This window comes from Trematomus bernacchii, unplaced genomic scaffold (assembly GCF_902827165.1).
Source record: "Trematomus bernacchii unplaced genomic scaffold, fTreBer1.1, whole genome shotgun sequence".
NCBI lineage: Eukaryota > Metazoa > Chordata > Actinopteri > Perciformes > Nototheniidae > Trematomus > Trematomus bernacchii.
The window spans coordinates 3,642,558-3,661,965 of NW_022987313.1; the positions used below are offsets into that span (position 1 = coordinate 3,642,558).

The following is a 19,408-nucleotide window of genomic DNA, read 5'->3' on the forward strand; positions in this document are numbered from 1 at the left end:
GGGCAGTGAATACATAATGTCCAAGGCCAACTAGAGGCAGGGAGGGTACAAATATTGAACCTACTCTATCTTTTGGATCAGCAGCCGTTATCAGTTTGGAGAACTTAACAATGTTTTGTCCTTTTTATCGGGCAGGGTGCAAAAAATAGTTTGCTTGGTGATCAAATATACAGTGAAGAACTATTTAGAAGTTAATGAGTTGCTTACTGTTGCTGTCTGACGTTATAGCAAACAGCAAGAGAAGTGGGATTAGCTTAACACGGATGCTAGCAATGGCAAAAAACAATGACCTGTCTGCTATATTTTTCAAAGGCGTTGCAAAGTTAGCTCATCTGGTAACTTTTTGACACGTTCTGAAAAAGATTTATGACTCCTGTCATGGCTTTGATGAACGTCTTTGTGGAAATGTTGTCTTAATGATGTTCATATGTCGCTGTTGAGTCTGAATCAAGTCCATAAAACCAAACAAAAGTCGTTTTCGTGCAGTAAATTGCACCTGTGAACGCTGGAGGATAAGTCAGGGGATCAGTAACACCTGTAGGATTACCGCCCTAACACATTTCAGGGCGGTTGATGTAATAGTTGTCATGACGGATAACTAAAAGCCGAAACATGCTGTTGTCACTACAATAAAAGTCAGCCGATCACCAAACTAAGTAGGATTTGTGGGCTTTGGACTATTGGTCTATTCATAAAGTTATGGAATATATATCCGGTAGTTTTTGAGACATAGCAATCTGGACCAGAGGTGGTGGACTGACTGACTGATACCATGGCTTAAAATTGTGAAAATAACTATTTTGACAGGTTGTAAATAACCTGTGATAACAACTCTCCCAGTTCAGTTGTACTAATTGCAGTTTTCCGTAATAACCAGGGTTCTTTTTCAATTTGGTCTGTTTTTCTTTTTATTGTTCATCCGTAGAACAGTCTTTCTTTTATATTTCCAACATTTGTTTCCTATTTGTCTGTGACCCATGCACCGATAGCCTTAGAGAAACTGTGTGAGGCCGATGTGTCATCAGTTCAGGATCTTATCTAGTGTAGACTCATACAAATGCATAAACAGACACACAGGAGCACCTTGCTGTCTACGTCACTCATTACTGCCAGTACCCGCCTCCAGCACATACGCACAATCAAGTATACACACATACACAAAGGGCACCAACCTAACACAACAACAACAACCCTTTCCAGAAGTCTCTTCCACCATCGAGTCATGATAACCTCTGGAGCTCTCGTTAGCTCAGAGCAGAACCAGACCGCCACTTTAAAACACACACAGACACACACACACATGCATGCACACACCACAAATATCCCACCCCCAGCGTCCCTAACTGTGGCTGACACATCAAAGGGCTCTGTCCGAGGAGGGAAGTCAGGGAGGGTCTGGGGAATCATGGGAGACAAAGGAAGCGATTAAGAGATAAGGATCAGTCTAAGATATGACATTTCATCCTGGGCAGATCCGGTAGACACACTCCATTCAGGGAAGGTTATATAGCAACGGAAGGGTGGAGGGAGAGGAGGAGGGGGGAGCTGCAGGGTCTCTCTCTCTCTCTCTCTCTCTTTTCCAGCCCTCCATGCACCTTTCCCGCTTCCTCAGTTTTCCTGTGAACGTGGTAAAGTGTCTGCGGTGCTAAAACTCCCCCGTAGTGGTCTCTATTAGTCGTGCATCCTCGAATCCTCTCCACTACACCCTAACCCTCTCCCTGCTTGTACACACACTTCAAAAAGAGTGCAGGGCAACTTCAAAGGAGAGGCGTACGTTGGGGCAACTCCCTCAACTCATGTACAACAAGCAGCCATCAGGTCCAAAAACTTTATCTTGCGACCTGGGTTGTACATTTTCCTCAGCCTCTCTGCCAAAGCAGCCCAGGATCCTACATTTTATTTCCTCTTAAATAGTATTTAGCTACACAAAAGGAGTGAATGCGAAAAAAACGTCTTCATTGTGGGCCTAATTGCCTCAGGGTTGTGTTACAGCTCCGGTTTCACGTTGTTGCTTTCAAACTGTAGCCCGCAGGCCCGAGGCACAATCCACCTGCCTCTCAGAGAGCCACACAAAGGGTCAGCGTATGAACACAGAGGGAGTCTGTTAGCAAATAAACACTGAGATCTAACTTCGCCCGCGCTCCAGCCAAACACCACTTCTCTTCTCAGATATTCATGCACCTGATAGGGAGAAGCTGCCAGTAGACCGAATGGGCTTCTGTCAGAAAGAAGAGCGAAACAATGAGCTGTTAACTAACGACACCATACTGCATATCAACTATTATCACACTGAAAGGCAAATTGGAGTTTCATAGGAGAAGCAATGGTGGAATGAGATGGAGCAGTTGTGCATAAACAGCTTTGTCTAATTACAGGAAGCTTTTTACAACGTCTCAGTTTGCCAGAGGCTTCAGAGCGGTGCACATTGTTAAAGGAGCTGAGGGATACTTGCTTTACTCACTGTCTTTCATTTCCTGCCATATGTGTAAATAAAGAAAAGGATGTGAGAAGAATATGTGACACTTTATGTTGCCACTTGTTTTTACTACACTGTTTGAAGGGCAATAATTATCCATATAAAAAACATCGTAATATATTTCAAGTTGATAATGTACATATTTTTTTGTTTGTCAAACCCGCCTTGTGGAAATGTTTTTATTCTATTGATCTTAAAGATTTATAGTGGCATATTAACTCCAATGGAAAATGTTTTGATCCCAGTTGGGTCTTCATCAAGTCAAAATATATATTTAAAAAAAATTCAGTGGCAAGTTACATAAAAAGAGATACGAATATCAAGGTTGGTTTATGTTGACTATAATATATAATGTACCACTAATATCATATTTTTCTGCTAAAACGAGACATGCTATACTATAGCATAAATACATCTGGAAATCATTCACATCATCTTTAAGTTCATATTCTTGGTTGAAATGCATGGTATTCGTATGAAGAGTAAATAAGTGTCTTTAATTTAACAGACAACATAAGGAGGCATCTGGTTTTTTGTTACTGTAATTTAAGAAGAAAAAAACGTTACTTTAAGTAAACAAGCTACTTTAATTGAAAGTAATGTTGTAAAGTCGACTTAAACACTGAAAAAATAACGCTCCGTAGCCTGTAAAAAAGAAGCCGCGGATGAAAAGTGTTTTCAGCCAGTCTGTTTAGTGCTGCAGGGCCAGCCAGCACACCTGTTCAGTGGGAGATGCGAAGCGGGGGCTCTAAATACAGGCCAGAGGAGCGTCGGGGGGCCGGGCTGTCCAGCAGCCATCTTTTCATTAGCCGTATCTAATGAAACTGCACAGGGCCCGAGGAAGAAAGGCCTACTGCAGGGACACCCTGCCCTGCCCGAAATTACACCAGAGTCTCGCCCACAAAGGAAGCATTCCGTCCACACAGCGACACTGGCACTTGACACCAAATGTTAAACCTGCAGGTTGTTTCTTCGACAAGTGGAAATTTCCACTGCGGTCGCTTCCCAGTCGGGGAGGCTTGGTGAGAGAAACCAGTGTTGAGGGGGTTTAATCACACAGTCAGTGTGTTACCCCCCCCCACACACACACACACACACAAACACACATACTCAGACCCTCCGTTCCCGTATGCTTTGTTTGGGAACAGTTGTCAAGATGGAAATATCTGATACTCTTTCTAATCACTCAAGCACCAATTACTGTTATTAAGCTTTCTTTGAGAGGCCTTCATTGTTTTTCTTCTAACACCACTGACAGACACCATGGGCGCTAACAGCCTGAACGGAGCGAGCAACTGCAGATTTGTAACTGTGTACTTCACACACACACACACACACACACACACACACACACACACACACACACACACACACACACACACACACACACACACAGTAATTTAAAGGAAGCTCATGGAGGGTGAGAACGACCAAAACCCTAACAACTGTCAATCAAAATCACAGTGTTTTTAGTTTACTTTCTTTGGCTAGCAACAAAAGTGTTTTTTGCCATTAGGGTACCAAAGGTCACCTGAAGAGGCGATATATTGCTGCAACTACCATTTACTTTCATTATTGTTTAATCTGTTCAGTCTTTGTGAAGTTATTTGACTAAGGACTTGGGCTACAATGTGAGAAAATAGTGAACTTTTCCACATTCTAAAATGTGCATGTTGTTGGTGGACTTACAGACCTTGAATAAGATATATCCCATTCATCTTTTGCAAATATTCTTGATAAATAACAATTATGCCCTTTGCCATTGCACAGGTACATTTGCCCTTCTGATAACAATTATTGTCATTAAGTCTTGTTACATTTTACCATCATCAAAGCTTGCTATCTAGAATTAAGAATACGTTAAAGTGATACTGAACAAAATACAGAGATACAAACATAAATAGTTTTCCCTCTTGCCTATAGCTTTATTTTGCAGTACTGTGACAATATAAGCACCACTTTGCTGCATTGAAATAGGGAGTTTTTTTTGTCACGCCTAATAAGAGTTAGCAACTTGAACATTTGTGTTTTTTTATTCTACTAAAGCACTGTACTTGCTTTCATGCACTGTATGCTCCGTGTATGCGTCTTGTGCCTGTGACCCCGAGGTCAAAGTATTCCATCGATGACAGCCTTATCCCTCAAATGCACGGTTAGAGCGTCCCGGCTGCCATGTGCTCGCTGCGAGGTGTGTGTGATGAGTGGAGATGAGTCACAGACAGGGGTGAGAGGAGGTGTCACACAGATAACCCCTACAGATGGACAGCGGGAAGGGTCTAAGGTTTCAGACCTGTGTGTGTAAAAATGATATACCCTGAAAAAGACTATAAGAAAGAATGTGTATTTGTGTGGAAGTATGAGTGGGAGAGTGAAACAAGAGGCCGTGACCTGGAGCAGTAGTGACATGAGCTATCATCACAACAACCCCTCCTGATTCTCCACCAAACAGAGAGAGCAGAACAGGAGAGCGTCCACTCACTCTTTCCAGTGTGGGACTGCAGCACAGTGACACATCTCATCCTCAATACATCCATAAACACATCCAGTGGGGGATCACTGCTGTTTTGTTGCTCTTTAAAGGTCAGTCCACCCAAACCACACAAGAAAATAGTTTCTAGGCCTGGGGATAGTTCTGGTTTGCGGTTTTGAGATCTCAGCTTTGCTCAATTTCTACCACCATCCTAATATGATAGAGGTGAATGTACTTTGTGGTGTTCATGGAATTTAATTAATTACAAATTCAAGAGCAGCATGTGTTTGCAAAAACAACGCCCCAGTTAATCCGTCCTCGCTATGGACATGGTTTCATTTTGAACTTGTTATTTTCTCTAAAAATCGACAATTTGTGCATGACTACCATTATCTGCCAATCATTCGCAGTGAATTAATAGAATTTTAATTATTTTATGAAGTTGTTTGAGCATATTTTGTTTCTGTTTTTGTTTCTTTGATAACTTATTTTGGTTTCAATTAACTTGGGGTTAGGGTTATTTTGGATATATTTAGTTTTTGTTAAATGTAATATATCAACCAAGCTTGTAGTACTGAATCATCACTATTTCTGTGACATTTTTAGATGTATTTGCGTGAGTGGACATCACATTACTGAACAATACAGCTGAAACAATGAGTCAAGTAATTTGTAAATCAACAGAAACTGCCATAACTTTTTAAAAATTAAAGGAATAGTGCAATTTATTGTTTTTAATAGGACGTGGACTATCTCACCAAAGATTTCCCAGCCAGACGTCAAGACATCAAACAGGAAACAATATATTTAGAGATACAACACACTGAGCTAAAATATATATTTTTTCCTTCCATAAAATAATTAAATTCGTTTTTTTAAGCATTCGCATATCAGTGTTGAAAGAGAACTTGCAGCTATAGGCTTTAGATCTGAACACAGGATACACCAAACTATCCCTTTAACTTCACTGTAACTTAAATAAAATATTTTCGCCTAAATTTACAAAGATTCTGTTTATGATCTTTGCCTCACATGACTTACATGAAAGCCTGAGACACACTCACACATTCAGATCTCTACCATCTGGCTAAGGGGTGTGGGGGGAGATTTCAGTGATAGAGGTATGGAGTGCTCCCACTTAAACCGGGCAATGCAAGCGAGGATCATCTTCCTTTGTTCCTGTGGGGAGGTTTACTGTCTATAAACATTCGGCTTTTACGGTGGAACGTCCAAATAAAAAGCTTTTTGAAGACTTCACCCAGTCAATTAGTCGAGCAGTGTCAATAGACCTGCTGCATAATGACTCACCTGTAATTGCGTGAGAACGAGCACTTACAGGAGACTGAATGGCACGTCACATAGGCATGACAAAAGCCCTCAATCTGTTTTTAAGGACTCATTCTGTAATTGACCCCAACCTCCCCTATCTCCCTTCACACTCACACACACACACGCTCACATGTATCTATCTATACACTGAGTTTCTTAAGAACCACGTGGCTGTGGACTGGAGGCATTATGCTGCCAAACACAAACTGGGAGGGCTTGATTGCTGAACTAAATGGCAGGCTCACTGGGTGTGCTGAGCTTATATAAACGTCCCTCTCTGGGCCTTTTAATAAACGCGCATCTTCTCTTTGTGTAGGGTAGTGGGATAATGAAGAGGCTAGACAATTACCATAACTGGCTGATGTTATCTCAACTTCAGGGGGAGATCAGTTGAAATGTTGTAATTGTACTGTCAAGCTGCTGAAAAGACACCCCTCACCCCCCTTTCTTCTTCCCGAACACACACATACATGCACCCCCCCCCCCCCTTTCAGCCCCTTCTCCTCTGCCTTCAGCCACTTCAAAATGAAATTCTTCTCCGTCTTCTTCTCCTTTAGCTGTCTCCTTCGTTTTTGACGCTGATATGCAGGCATCAAAGAGAAGCCCAGCAGCCGTTAGAGGGCCTGAGGGCCTGCGCAGGCTCCAGTAGAAAACATTTCAACAAACCTGACTTCAAATAAATCACCTATTGTATTATTTTTTCATTCGAGACATCATACCTGTTAAAACATACGTAAAGTAAAACATTTTAATAATTTTTTGTTGTTTTTTAATCCTGCCAGTCTTACCAAATAACTGGAAACTTCAATCTGAAGTTTTTTCGTTTTAGAAATACACATTGAAGTGTTTCTTTAAGTTCTTTAAATGCTGATTATACTGTTGTTTTAATTATTTATATTTGCACAATTGCACCTTGTACATGAGACACGATGATGTGCGGGACACTCTCTGTGAAACAATGCGCAGCCAACGTCCCCGGGCAGTTCAAAGGAGTCGCTCTCTCTAAACATTATCATATAATTTGGGCCAGCCGTCAGCTTGTAAATAAGTGATGTAGAAGCCTATTGTGTGATGGGGCACAGGTTGGAGACAGGCGTCTTTGCTCTGCCGGCATGAGCCGCTGGAGACAAAGGCAGGAGACAGAGCGTCTAACCTTTGATTCTTCTGAGGACTCAGCCGCCTCGTATCAGGGCAGGACGCATCGGCCACAATCATGCCCCCAATGTGGGGACGTCAGGAACAATAGAATAACTCTCTCACAGCCGGGCTCAACAACCCGCCCCGGCTGCAATTGGATTAGCGAGTGTCCAACCACCACATGTTAGCCTAATTGACATAAAAGTGAAATTTGAGAACAATAAGACCCTAACCCCATAAATGCCTGCTAGCTTTGAAATGGCATACCATTCCTCTAACAGCTTCTGTGCTTGGACAAAAAAGGATGAAAATTGAGAAAATGCTGAACCACAGGGTGATCATTTCCACTATTTGTCTTTCTTTGATGAAGTGTGAATTATTCAAAGTTGGTTAGTTGCCAGGTAATTCACCAAACCTTTTGGAACAAACAGCATCAGAATGTCTTTGCTTTTGTATATTTTCTAAGCTAAAAACATTTTTAAAAACCATCAGGGAGTTTCAGGCTTTGAGTTTGATTCTCAATTAGTGTAAAACACGAATGGGTAATTACTCTAAACTTGTTTACACCCCCTTATAATAGATTTGAATTAAAGTAATATAGGTTCAAATGGATTTAGTTTTAATGGGCTCATTAAAATCACCAGTCAAATATGATTGTAAAGAGGTTAATCAAGACACTCAATGCACATTTCTGATTATGTCAACTTTTCCTTAAAAGTCCTGACGCAGTGCTCTTAACCTCGCAAATAGACAAAGAGTGCATCTTGTGATCTGCTGAAATGTGTTATTGTAGGCAATTCGTTTTTATTTTTTTCTCCAAAATGTATATCATATGAAAGCAATAAATATTACCAGTAAATAAACTTTACTTTTTAGATAGTTTTTTACTATTTTCTCAATAAAAAAACCTTATACAATCTAATGTACATTATGAAAAGTTGTACAGCTTTTTATGTTTAAAATAAGGACTCAATTTATTTTTAATATGTAGATATAAATATATATATTTTGTCAAAATATATGATCATATTGTCAAAGAAACAAAAAAAAAGTGAGACAAACATACACCTCAACATAAAAGTTATAAATAAGGGTCCAAGTGAACATTTTTGGGAGTAAAGAACTTCTGATTTGTTTAAAGCGTCCATGTTGTTTTTGTCATGTCGCCAGTCCAGGTTCCTGTAAGTCTGTGTGTTAGCGGCAGCCGCAGCCCTCTACCACCATTTCCTGGTAGTTTTTTAGGACCACCTTGTCATGTTCGTCCAGGTAGAGCATGGAGATGGCGCTGAGCTCTGTGGGCACGCAGCAGGCCTTGGGAATGTTGTTGTTCACAGAGTTCACCAGTGTCTGAACAATGGCGTGGTTGGTAGAGTTCAGATGATCCGCCAGAGGAAAGGGGCATTCCCCGTGGCAGTAAAAGGCTTGGTAGCCAGGGGGCGCCACTATCCAGTCATTCCAGCCTACATCGCTGAAGTCAACATATAGTGCGTGGCGCCGGCAGTTGCGGTTGCGTTTCCGGCCCCGCTGCTTGGGGCTGCGCTTGGTCCGGCGGGTCAGCGGGTGACCCTTCCCATCGTGGCCAAAGGTAACCAGGAGGGGGCGTAGCTGCTCCCAGTCCTCGCCCGGCTCCCGGTGCAGCGAGCGGCTGACGCGGACGTGTCGGCCCTGGTGGCGTGGCGTCTGGTTGAGGTGCTGAACCTCAATGGCCAGCCCATAATTTGGGAGGCCCTCACGAGTCCAACGCAGCACCGCGGGGCTCACGTCAAAGCTCTCCCAGCGCGACGCGTTGTGGCGGACAAGCCGCGTGTCCAACAGCTGCGTGATGAGCTGCCCTGGCCGCGGGGGCTTCAGCACCTCGTACACGTTTATCCGGTGAAGCCCCTGGGTGTCTGAGAAGGCGTCAGCGATGGCCTCGTCAATCTGATGGCGGTAGAGCCTCAGTTCGGCGGAAGAGAGCAGCTCGTCCTCTGGGATGCTGCTGAGGTTGAACAGGAACCGAAGGGGCGTAATTTCTCCATAATCCACATCATCTACCCTCTCCATGTGCTCTGAAAATGAAGAGGAGAAATAGGGAACGTTAAATTAGCTGCGGAATTCCTCACCATGCTTGTCATGTCACCTAATGCAAATTAAACTCATTCTATACTCGGATATTGAAGTTTACATGGAATACTGTATCTCCTTTTCACTGTACCAACAGATACATTGAAACTAAACCTAACACTTCCTCAATCTATCCTGGCTTTATTGACATTAAATAACGGACACTTTTCAAGGCCTCTGGGATATTGATATTATGTGTAACTAATGTACCGCAGGTCTCCCTTGAAAAAGAGATCGTTGATCTCAATGGGATTTTTTAACCTGGTTAAATAAAGGCTACAATTGAGGAATACAAATATACACTGTCCAAGCTTCCTTATCTATCTATAAGGATTATCCAGCCCTTCTCTCAATGCCTTTCTCTGAGCACTTTGCTGAAACATGCATTACAAGGAGGGTGGTGATTAACGTACCACAGCTACAGTATAAACACAGTGGAGGCTCCCTGTTCCACGCTCAGTCTGCAGATTTCTGGCAAGATCACCATTGTTGGGGAAAGGAATGTTGTGTCTACTATTTTCCTGCTCAATCCACCCCTGTTATTTCACACCCAGGCCCTAATCTCACCCAGGTGGTTCTCATTATTAAAACCTGCTGTGTTTTTGATTAGCTCTGCAGTTTGTTCACTTAAGACGTTTATCATTTTCATCATGAATAATCATTAAGGAGTCAGACAATATAGTTGAATGTCATTTATCTGAAGCCCATTGAAAAGGAGGTCTTGCGAGGGAATGCAATGTATTCAAATCCTAAACCACAGCTTATTTCAAATGTGAAATGGGCAAACACATATTTTCATTTTATCTGAGCCTTGTATTTAAGCTTATAGAGCATTTAAAATACATTGACAAATAGGGAGATGTCACCTGTTCCACACAGCCAATACAAAAACAAATGTATCTTGCTGGATTCAAGATGAATGGTTACATGGTTTACCTATCCTGTAAACATGCGCCTCACCTAGCTGTCCGTTTGTTGCAGATTGAAATGACTCGAGGTGTTTTAGACAGATCACTCAACTGAATCACACAACTGAATCACACTATCGCACATAGTGCTTTCAAAGGAGCAAGCACTCCCACTCAGAAGGCCTCAAAGCGTGTTATTAACATAGTTTAGCAAAAGAGAAGGAGGGTAAATGCCTGTAGAGAGCAGTAGAAACTAAAAAACACATACGCTTGTTTGCATGCACACACACATTGCATCACAGGCAAAAGTTCCTCGTCCAGTGGAGGTGCTCTTTCTTCTTATCTCCCGGTTCGTTGCTCTGTGTGTCGGTGTTACTACTAGCAATATGTTTGACAAGCCCCATTAAGGCTGACTCATCCCTCCTTCCTTACTCCTCCCCCCAAGGGCGGACAAGTTCTGTATCCCTAAAGCTCCACGGTGTTCTCAGTGCACCACGTTACAAGTTTGCTTCCACACTTGCCGAGTCTCATACATCACTTTTGTGTCTCGGCCATAGATTTCAAGCATTTACGTCGACATGTCTGAGTCTGGCTTTCCGACCTCATCTTACTTTCAACAAATCGGCTACCCTGGTGTGTCTGTGAGCCTAATTGAAACCTTTGCATCTATCCTTAAAACTAAGCAGACCCAAGACACAATAAACAGAAACCCTTCTAACGTTCCAGTCTTTCTATCACACCAGCTTCTGAGACATTTTTTCCATCTCTACAGAGCACCGTCTGCTCTCAGCACCCACATTGTTGGCAGTAGGGGCTTTATTTAGAAGGCTGCAGAGTAGCATTAAAGATAATTGCACGTTGAGGAAGGTCCTTCTAAAAGAGCCCTCCATATAAACTGGAGACATGAGAGAGGAGAAAACTCCAATTCAAGGCCAAAACCAGGCTTTTTTAAGCCATGATCTGCTGGGTGGGGTGAGAAGTGCAAGTCAGTAAAACAAAGGTATGCTATTCCTTCTGCTGCTAACCAAACATGCAGGGTTTTGTCAAATGAGGCTCCCGAGAGCTTGTCTGGCAGATTTTGTTCTGCCCCTGTGTAGACTGTTTGGTGACCACATCCTTGGATTCCTTGGTTATGGTGAGATGGGTGGAGCTCGCTTTCAATCGTGTTTCAAGGGATGTAGGACATTTTTTTTTTTACACTGAATACTTAGCGGTCCTCGCCCATGCTAATGAAATCCATTACTACCAAAATTATTGGAATGCCTGGCAACAATGAGTATGGTGTAATGTCTCAGTGTAGTGCTAACATGATGTGTTCAACGTCTCTTTCCACTGATAACAAGATTTCTGTCTGAATGTTAGTTATTTTTTCTTACCCTCATGGTGGAAGCCCCTCACAGTGTTGGCCCGGCTGGCGGACCTCTCTGGGTACTCAAACGAGATGTTGTGCGCCCCCGCCTCCTCAGCCTCCCCCGACTGTAGCCGATAGAGGTCCAGCAGGTAGCGGGGCACCGTGGCCGAGCGGCTGGGCCGGGGCCGCTTCTTGAGGCCGAACATGTGCAGCAGCGTGGCCTCGAAGTCCCGCAGCAGTTCATGGCTCTGAGCGGCCGAACGACCCTGCAGGCCCGGAACTTTCTTTTTCCCTTCTTCAGGTATCAGACTAGCATGGTTGCTCTCTCCCAGCAGGACTTGGCATATTAAAATGACCATCAGCATTCGATTACCAGGAATCATGATGTCTCTATGGGGAGGAGCAGAGATAGAAGATTAGGAAAGTGCTGAACATAGCAGAGGGGAAGAAAACATAAAGCAGAAGGACTAAAAAAGGCCTCAATTTTAACTGACTATAACAGATTTGCCCTTTTCTACATGTCTTCACTAGCTTCAGTACACCCTCTTCTTTAAAAGTTCCCACTGACGGCAGACTCTAATTGGATTTAAAGCCCAGCTGCCTTGTTTACAGTAAAACAGTCCCCGATCAGATAGACCTCTTGCAGTTTATCTTTGGCGACATCCTCCAAAGGTAAACAGCTGGTTCAAGAACCCAACTTTTTTGAATGGAATCTGAGGGCCATTCCTCTTCACTCCCTCCCTTCCCCCGTCTCCTCCCTCCTCCACTATGATTAGACAAATAAAAGAGGCAGCCCTGGGGTCAGAGCAAATTCTTAACTCGATAAGGAGCAACAGTCTCCTCCAACAAGCCATGGGGCAAACCAAGGACTATGTGCCACACATTTAACTGAAAAGCTCTTCCTCATACAAGTGCCTTGCCCAACACCCCAAAGGGACTTTCAAGTCTGGTTAAATGCCACATAAATCAGTGACTCAGTGGACAGAGAGGAAAGGGGAAAATGTGAGATGCGGCAACGTGTCACATGCCACAAATTGAAATGGCATGGTCCACTTACTTACCGACAGAAAATAAAGCATGGGAAAACAGTCCATGTTTGTTGGGAGAAGGCAATGGACACGTTCTTCCAAGAAATGTTAGGTGGTGTTGGGCGGCTGCAGGAGAACGTTGGAGTGACCCTGTTCCTAAAAGATACAGATAAAAACAGGACAAAGTTATAAACTGAATGCAATAACAAACATTTGAGGCTTTCATATAATTTGTACTCGAAGAGCAGTGGAGGATATATCTGTGAGTGTGTGCGTGTGTAAAAGACAGACCTAGTGTCTCTTTAAGGCTTATCATTTTGGCTCATAGGCAAAGCTAGCTATTTACTGAAACTGGAATGCAAGGAGGTATGTGCCACAACACAGACAGCAGATCACTAATACCTAAGACTGAAAACACACCTCATTATAATATTACATCTATTCCCTGGCAATTGATAAGAAACATGTTTCAAAACCCCCCCCAAAGAAAGCATTAGATCAGTGGCGACTTGAACTGGAAAAAAAGATCTGAAACTATCCCCTCATGTTCACACACAAGACCAAAGGGCTGATAACACCACTTTGATCACGAGTGGTAAAATCTATATCCAAAACAAGAGGGCTGTTTGCTTACAGAGACCGTCTCCAAGTGAACTCGGTCAACCGTTATCCCTCCAAGCGACTTCACCTCTTTAAGACAAGGAACCAAATGCATCTTTGTCAAAAAGGCCTCATCTCTTAGTAACGCTTCCCCTCTTGAGGGATCACACAGGTTGAAGTGACGCTGATGACAGGGTCTTCTGCTCTTTGACATCACTGTCATCAGTAGCAACGTCTTTAATTCAGCCCTGGTGTGTGTACTGTTTTTTTTTTAGGGTATAATTGGCTTTTACTCTTTTTTGAAGCAGATTCTTAGACAAAATACCTCTAAAAATGAAATGTCCTGCATCAACAGTGCCTTTTTCCTCTGGTAGGTTTAACAAGCACAGCAACATGGCTCTAATTAATGACTCAATGATTTTACGCGGCATTTAAATGTGCTAAATGTTGTTGAATCATACTAATAAAAATGACTGACTTATTGACAGACCGACCACAACAACAGCACCACAGAGCAGAAATGTCTACTCCGCGCTACGTAGGTCTTTGGTCATCATTTGGAGCCTGTTCCACTGGAGAGCACCCAAGCATTACTACACAGTGAGGATGCACATTCACAGGAACATTATGTGTGTGTGTGTGGGTTTGTGTGTATGTGTTTGTGTAAATATCTGGGTTCGTATCTTTGCGATTATCTCGGCCTCTGCATGGCTCACTGTACATGCAACCAAGGATCTTTTTCCTAACAGCATTAGACTTTGACCTCCGATTGACCCCCCCCTCTTTCTCGGTCATGACACTAGATCCAGTGTGTGCAAAGAAAGGGTGATGTGCAGTGTGTGTGTGCATGAGCTAAACGGTGTGTGTGTGCCTGTACGCGTGCACGAGTGTATGCCACCGCTTGCATGTTCGTGAGAACTGTGGCAAAGAGAGAGGAGGGTTCAGAACATGATCAGCTCTATTACCCATGGGGTGGGGGGATAACGTGTGTGTGTTTCTGAGAGAGTGTGTGTATGTGTGCGCACATCTCTTACAACAAACGTTCATTGTACAGCGAGGGCCTCTCCCATGATTACAGGGATTCATAGCACTCAAAAACACTGACCATACAGAACATCTTGTAACTGTAACCAGCCACTGACAAAGCTGCAGGCTAAAACAGACAGACACTCAAAGTGGTGCGATGATGATGAAAGAACATGTAAGACAGACAGGGAGTAAACTTTCAACTCTGGAAAAAGTAATTGCGTTCATTTTGTTGGCCTGTTTCCCCAGATGAAAAAAAAGCAAAACATTTGGAGTTACACCAAACTCTGTTCATCTTTTGAACTACTTTACAAGACTTTTATCTGTATTATCTGACTCACTGCTTTTGATCAAACAGTAAAGGCAAAAGCGAATTCCAAGATTTGTTTTAGGAAGCTTCACTTTCAGAGGGTTTTGGTACTGAGCGAAAGACTTGAGTCAAATTTTGAAACAACAAATGCAGACCAGGCTGCAATTAGGCCGGAGCAGTCAACTGCCCTTGGCTTTGCTCGATCCCCCTTGGCCTCCCTCTCTCTCTGACCAGAGATAATGTGATCAGACTATGCACATGGCTCTTCAGATGTGTTTTCTGAGGAATTTGACAGTGATGGTGGGAGGGAAAACCAGAAAGAAAGAAAGAAAGAGGGAGAAGGCAGCCGGTTACCACGGGAACAGCCAAATCTCTGGCCTGATTTGTATCCTTTCAGATGCCAGTAATCAGTTAACTAACATGTTTATAGTCATGGGAATCGTGTTTTATGAACTTTGATGCCATGCTAGATGAAAAATGTCCTTTTCTGGTTGATATTAATACGTTTTGTACTATAAACAGTTCATAATTATATAAACTATTGTGATGGCCACTGCAAGAAATTACCTGATCAAAAACAAAACAAACACTATCCTCTAAAACATTCTTATAACAAGGGAGATGTAACTCAAGAATTTTAAATAATTACTTAACAATGAGCCAATGTGCCCATAAAATGTAATGTCCTCATTGGTGTTGAAGGAAATAAAACAGAGACCTGTAAAGTTTCTTGTTGTTGGATAGTTTAAGTTTGGGATTTTATTTGCTCCCAGTGAGCAGTTCAACAGTGAGAACATTCACAGTCAGTGAGATCACTGAAAGCAGGTTAATGGTTTTGTTAGCTGGAGTGAATTCTGAGAAACAAGTACTCCGATAAAAAAGATGAGTTGCACGACTTTATTTTTAAATGTCCATGATACTTTCGATCTTTTTAATAATACATTTAAACACGGTGAGAAAATCACTTTACCATACCTAATGCTATCAGCTGATTCCAACAGGTTGCAGGGTGTTAAATTAAACAATTGTAAAATATTATCACCAAAAATGTCTCCTGGAACAACCCCAATTAAATTGAAACCTTCTTTGCCCGATGCAGGTGATTTTATAAATTATAATTATGTGAATAAAAACGTTTCTCTGCAGCAGAAACTTCAGTAGAAAAGTAAAGCAGTGTGCCAAAGACGCCATGCGCCAGCAGGCCGCAATATGTTTTCGCTGCTGCAGCTTTTCTGTATTAAATGACGTAATTACACTTTATAATTTATCGTTACACAACAGGTAAAACCACATGAGTCCTTATATTACAACATCGAACAATTAACAAACCTGCATCACCTCTGCTGTGCGACTGTAATGGTTTGGCACTGACTGGTTTTGCAAACTTTGGCACAACATGACAGGAACGTGCCGTTGTAAATCTGGTTAAATTACGCACGATATATTTTTTTGCATTATTTAGAGTCAAAAATTATCTTAGGAAAATAAGGATGTTCGTCTTCACTCTTTAGATTTAATTCTGAGTTTGTGTCATCTCCATCTCTCTCATTACGCATGACACGAGGCAGATACAGGTGTGTAATAGGGAAGATCGGTGCCAAACTTTGGAAAAGTCACAAATCGGAATAATGTAAACATTTTAATTATGTTGAAGAAAGACAGGCGTGGAGAAATTGGACTCTGTTTGGAAATGACCTCACTGTGTTGGTTTGTCACTGTTTAACTCTCCGGCACAAAAGGCTTTAACCTGATGCGAGCTCTGCCAGGATTAGTGCGCGATTTGTTCCCAAATACTTGTTTATCCACTTTAAATCCGTTTCTATGTCAATGAAGTAGACTGTAAGATTATTATGGGCATGCATCCTTTTACATTTCTGCCGGTAAGTGCTGTCCAAACTCTCAGTAATGTCTGTTAAACGCGCACAAACATCACAGACCAAAAGTAAAAGTCACAAACTTCCTCCTGTTGAAATCAACATATTGCGTTCCTGAAAGCATGACAAATCGGGAATGTGTGAGTAAAAGAGCGCTTACCATCAGTAGAGGTACAGGTATCCTCGAATGAAGTGAATATGAAAGGGAAGGTGAAAGGCAGTCCAGGCGTAAAGCCGAAAAACGCCGAAATGAGCCTTAAAGGGGAAGTTGGGTGCCTTTTTGGCTCATTAATCCTTTCGCGACACCTCTAAACGGACAAGAGGAGACAGGGTCGGAGTGAAGGCCGATGCTCGGGGTCTTCGGCGGGGTTTCCTTTCCCTATCCGTCTCCAGTTCAGCTCGTGGTGCGCAGAACGGCCAGACTTTGCAAATGATCCAGCATCTATGGCCCCTTGCAGTTTTTATGTGTCCGCCCAATTTACCGTCCCTGCCTCCTCCCCCCATTCCCGACCCCCACCTCCCTCATCTGTCTCAAACACCTTGGATAACCCCCCTTCTCTCCTCCTCCACTTTAAATAAAGAGAGCTCATTGCGCGCTGTTTTTTTCTTTCTTTTTCATTATGTGAAACTTTGTAATTTGACTGTGAATACCAGCCGAAGGGTCATGTGCTCAATGGTTTGAATCTGCATTTCAATGCTGGGATCCAGACAGTAAACTCTTCGTAGCGTCGTGGTACCCATGTACCTGCAAATGTAAATCATTTGTCTAAAGAGATTTTGAGTGGCATTTATTGGCCACATATGTTATCCAAATGATCCTAACTCTCAGATTTACACAGTAAACAAGCAAAGCAGACCCATTAAAATGTCAAAAATCTATAAAAAAAAAAACTAGGACAATTCTTAAAAAAATAATATTACCTGTGTGGCTGCTTTAAATCGTTATTGACCTGCTTCATTGCATCCACCTGAAACACAGCTCATTTTTCAATGGACAAATTATAGTTAATTTTTTACCAAATATATTTTGCTGGTTTTTATTCCCCAAACAGATGTGGGGGCATTTATTCCAATATGTGTTCTCTAAAGAGGCAATCATTGAGTTAATGAGGCCCCTGATAGCTCTTCAGTCAGTGTACAGAAAGGGAGAAACTGAAGTGTTCTCTCTACTTTTTAAACCAACATTTTCTCTGTTGATTAACTTCATACTAAATCAAATATGCACCGTTTTTTGTAACCCTATTTAAGGACAATGTGTTGTTTTGATCTAAATTAATACTGTGTGTTTAAAGCTTTGATGAAACATTACAACGTTTCTGATGCTCATTAGGGGGTAACATAAAGTACCATATGGAGCCTTTGTGCTGGAATATCTTTGGAGTGAATTCCATTGTGCATTTGTAGATGTTATTTTTTTAATAACCCTTTAAAAAAAGAAAAGAACAGATGAACACACACACACACTTTAATCAATCTAATACTCAATACTTTATTCAAACATGTTGTCATATATTGAGCCTGCACATTCATCATTATTACATTTAATACTTTTTATTTTTAGAAAAGCGTTTTTAGATAATTGCTTGATTAGTTCAATTGTTGTTTGACATAAAAAAAATACCAATCCGTTTCCCCTTAAGATGTCTGAGAAATGGGACTATTACATCCTGTTCCTATTTTTGTTAATATCGATCCAACAGCCAAAAGCCTTGCAGCATTTAACTAATAAAACACAACAATTGCAGCTGTTTTGTTTGCAGCAGCTCTCTCCACATCAGCACATTTATTATGACACCATGTATTGTTGGATACAAAAATGGCTGTTTAAAGAATCAGTCTCAATTATCAATCATCTCTAACATTTATCCCAAGCTTGCAGGAGATGCATATGTTATGAAAAAACAGTAGGATACCCAGGGAGCTCCTCTGTGGAACACCACACTGTAATAAGAAAGGCTGTAATTGGTTTCATTATTGTGCAACCATTTAATCTGCAGAACTCTGTGACGGAAAGATGCACTCAAATCTAAGGATTGCTTAATAGATATATACTTTTGTACTTCCTTCAATATAATACTTTTGTACTTCCTTCAATATAATACTTTTGTACTTCCTTCAATATAACTCTAAAATGTTCTCACAATGCGCTTGTCAATCGTTTATCCAGTGTTGTTCTAGGCTGTTTGCAGTAAGAAGCTTTTATTGGCAAAAGGGGCAAACTTTGCCAAGCTTCTAGGTCCCCGGGAATTTCCGTACTAATACTGACCAATGTTGCTGAAGTGGATTAACTAACTGATAAGCTGCATATCTCAGAAGTGTCGTATTCACAGCCTGAGGATTTATACTCGGGTAATGATTACATTTGGTTTCCAATGAGAGTGTAAAAGGAAAGTTAAAGATAGCGTCAGAAAGACTGTGTTGTAATATAATGTAACAAATAAAGTTGCATTTCCACCCAAAATGTAATGTCAAATAAATGTGACATCTGACACTTACTTTTGAAACATGAATTTACATTCAATCTGACAATACTTGATATGACATGTTGCATTTACTTCTATTCCTTTACTCTAATATGTTTTGTCTGCACTGTTTGCTCCTTAAAATCAGATAATTGATTGTGTTAATCATTACTTATCTCTCCAGTCACCCGGATAGACTTTGGTTTGGCTTTAAGGATACATCCCCATGACAAAAAAAGTTATGCAAAAACTGCAGATAAAGAGTCCTGCAGTGTGTGTCTGTGCGAATTTGGGAAGTTCTTTGTGACTCAGGCTACTTAATATTCCTCACGTT

At 41.7% G+C, this 19,408-nt stretch overlaps 1 protein-coding gene across 1 annotated transcript; it reads right to left on the reverse strand.

The window, feature by feature from the left end:
* Positions 1 to 8,292: 8,292 nt before the first annotated feature.
* On the reverse strand, positions 8,293 to 17,026 carry bmp4 (bone morphogenetic protein 4). Its single transcript, XM_034126118.1, has 4 exons — positions 16,773 to 17,026; positions 12,836 to 12,958; positions 11,800 to 12,164; positions 8,293 to 9,460 (listed from the first exon to the last, which is right to left on the reverse strand). The coding sequence occupies exons 3-4, from the start codon at positions 12,155 to 12,157 to the stop codon at positions 8,607 to 8,609; spliced, it is 1,212 nt and encodes a 403-aa protein (XP_033982009.1). The 5' UTR covers positions 12,158 to 12,164; positions 12,836 to 12,958; positions 16,773 to 17,026; the 3' UTR covers positions 8,293 to 8,606.
* Positions 17,027 to 19,408: the final 2,382 nt, after the last annotated feature.

What these genes read in the sequence shown, in the direction of transcription:
- bmp4 (XM_034126118.1), bottom strand. Translation starts at nt 12,157, where the DNA reads ATGATTCCTGGTAATCGAATGCTGATGGTCATTTTAATATGCCAAGTC. An exon ending in GAGGGGCTTCCACCATGAGG is followed by an intron (nt 9,461 to 11,799) that starts GTAAGAAAAAAT and finishes CTTCATTTTCAG; the next exon opens with AGCACATGGAGAGGGTAGAT.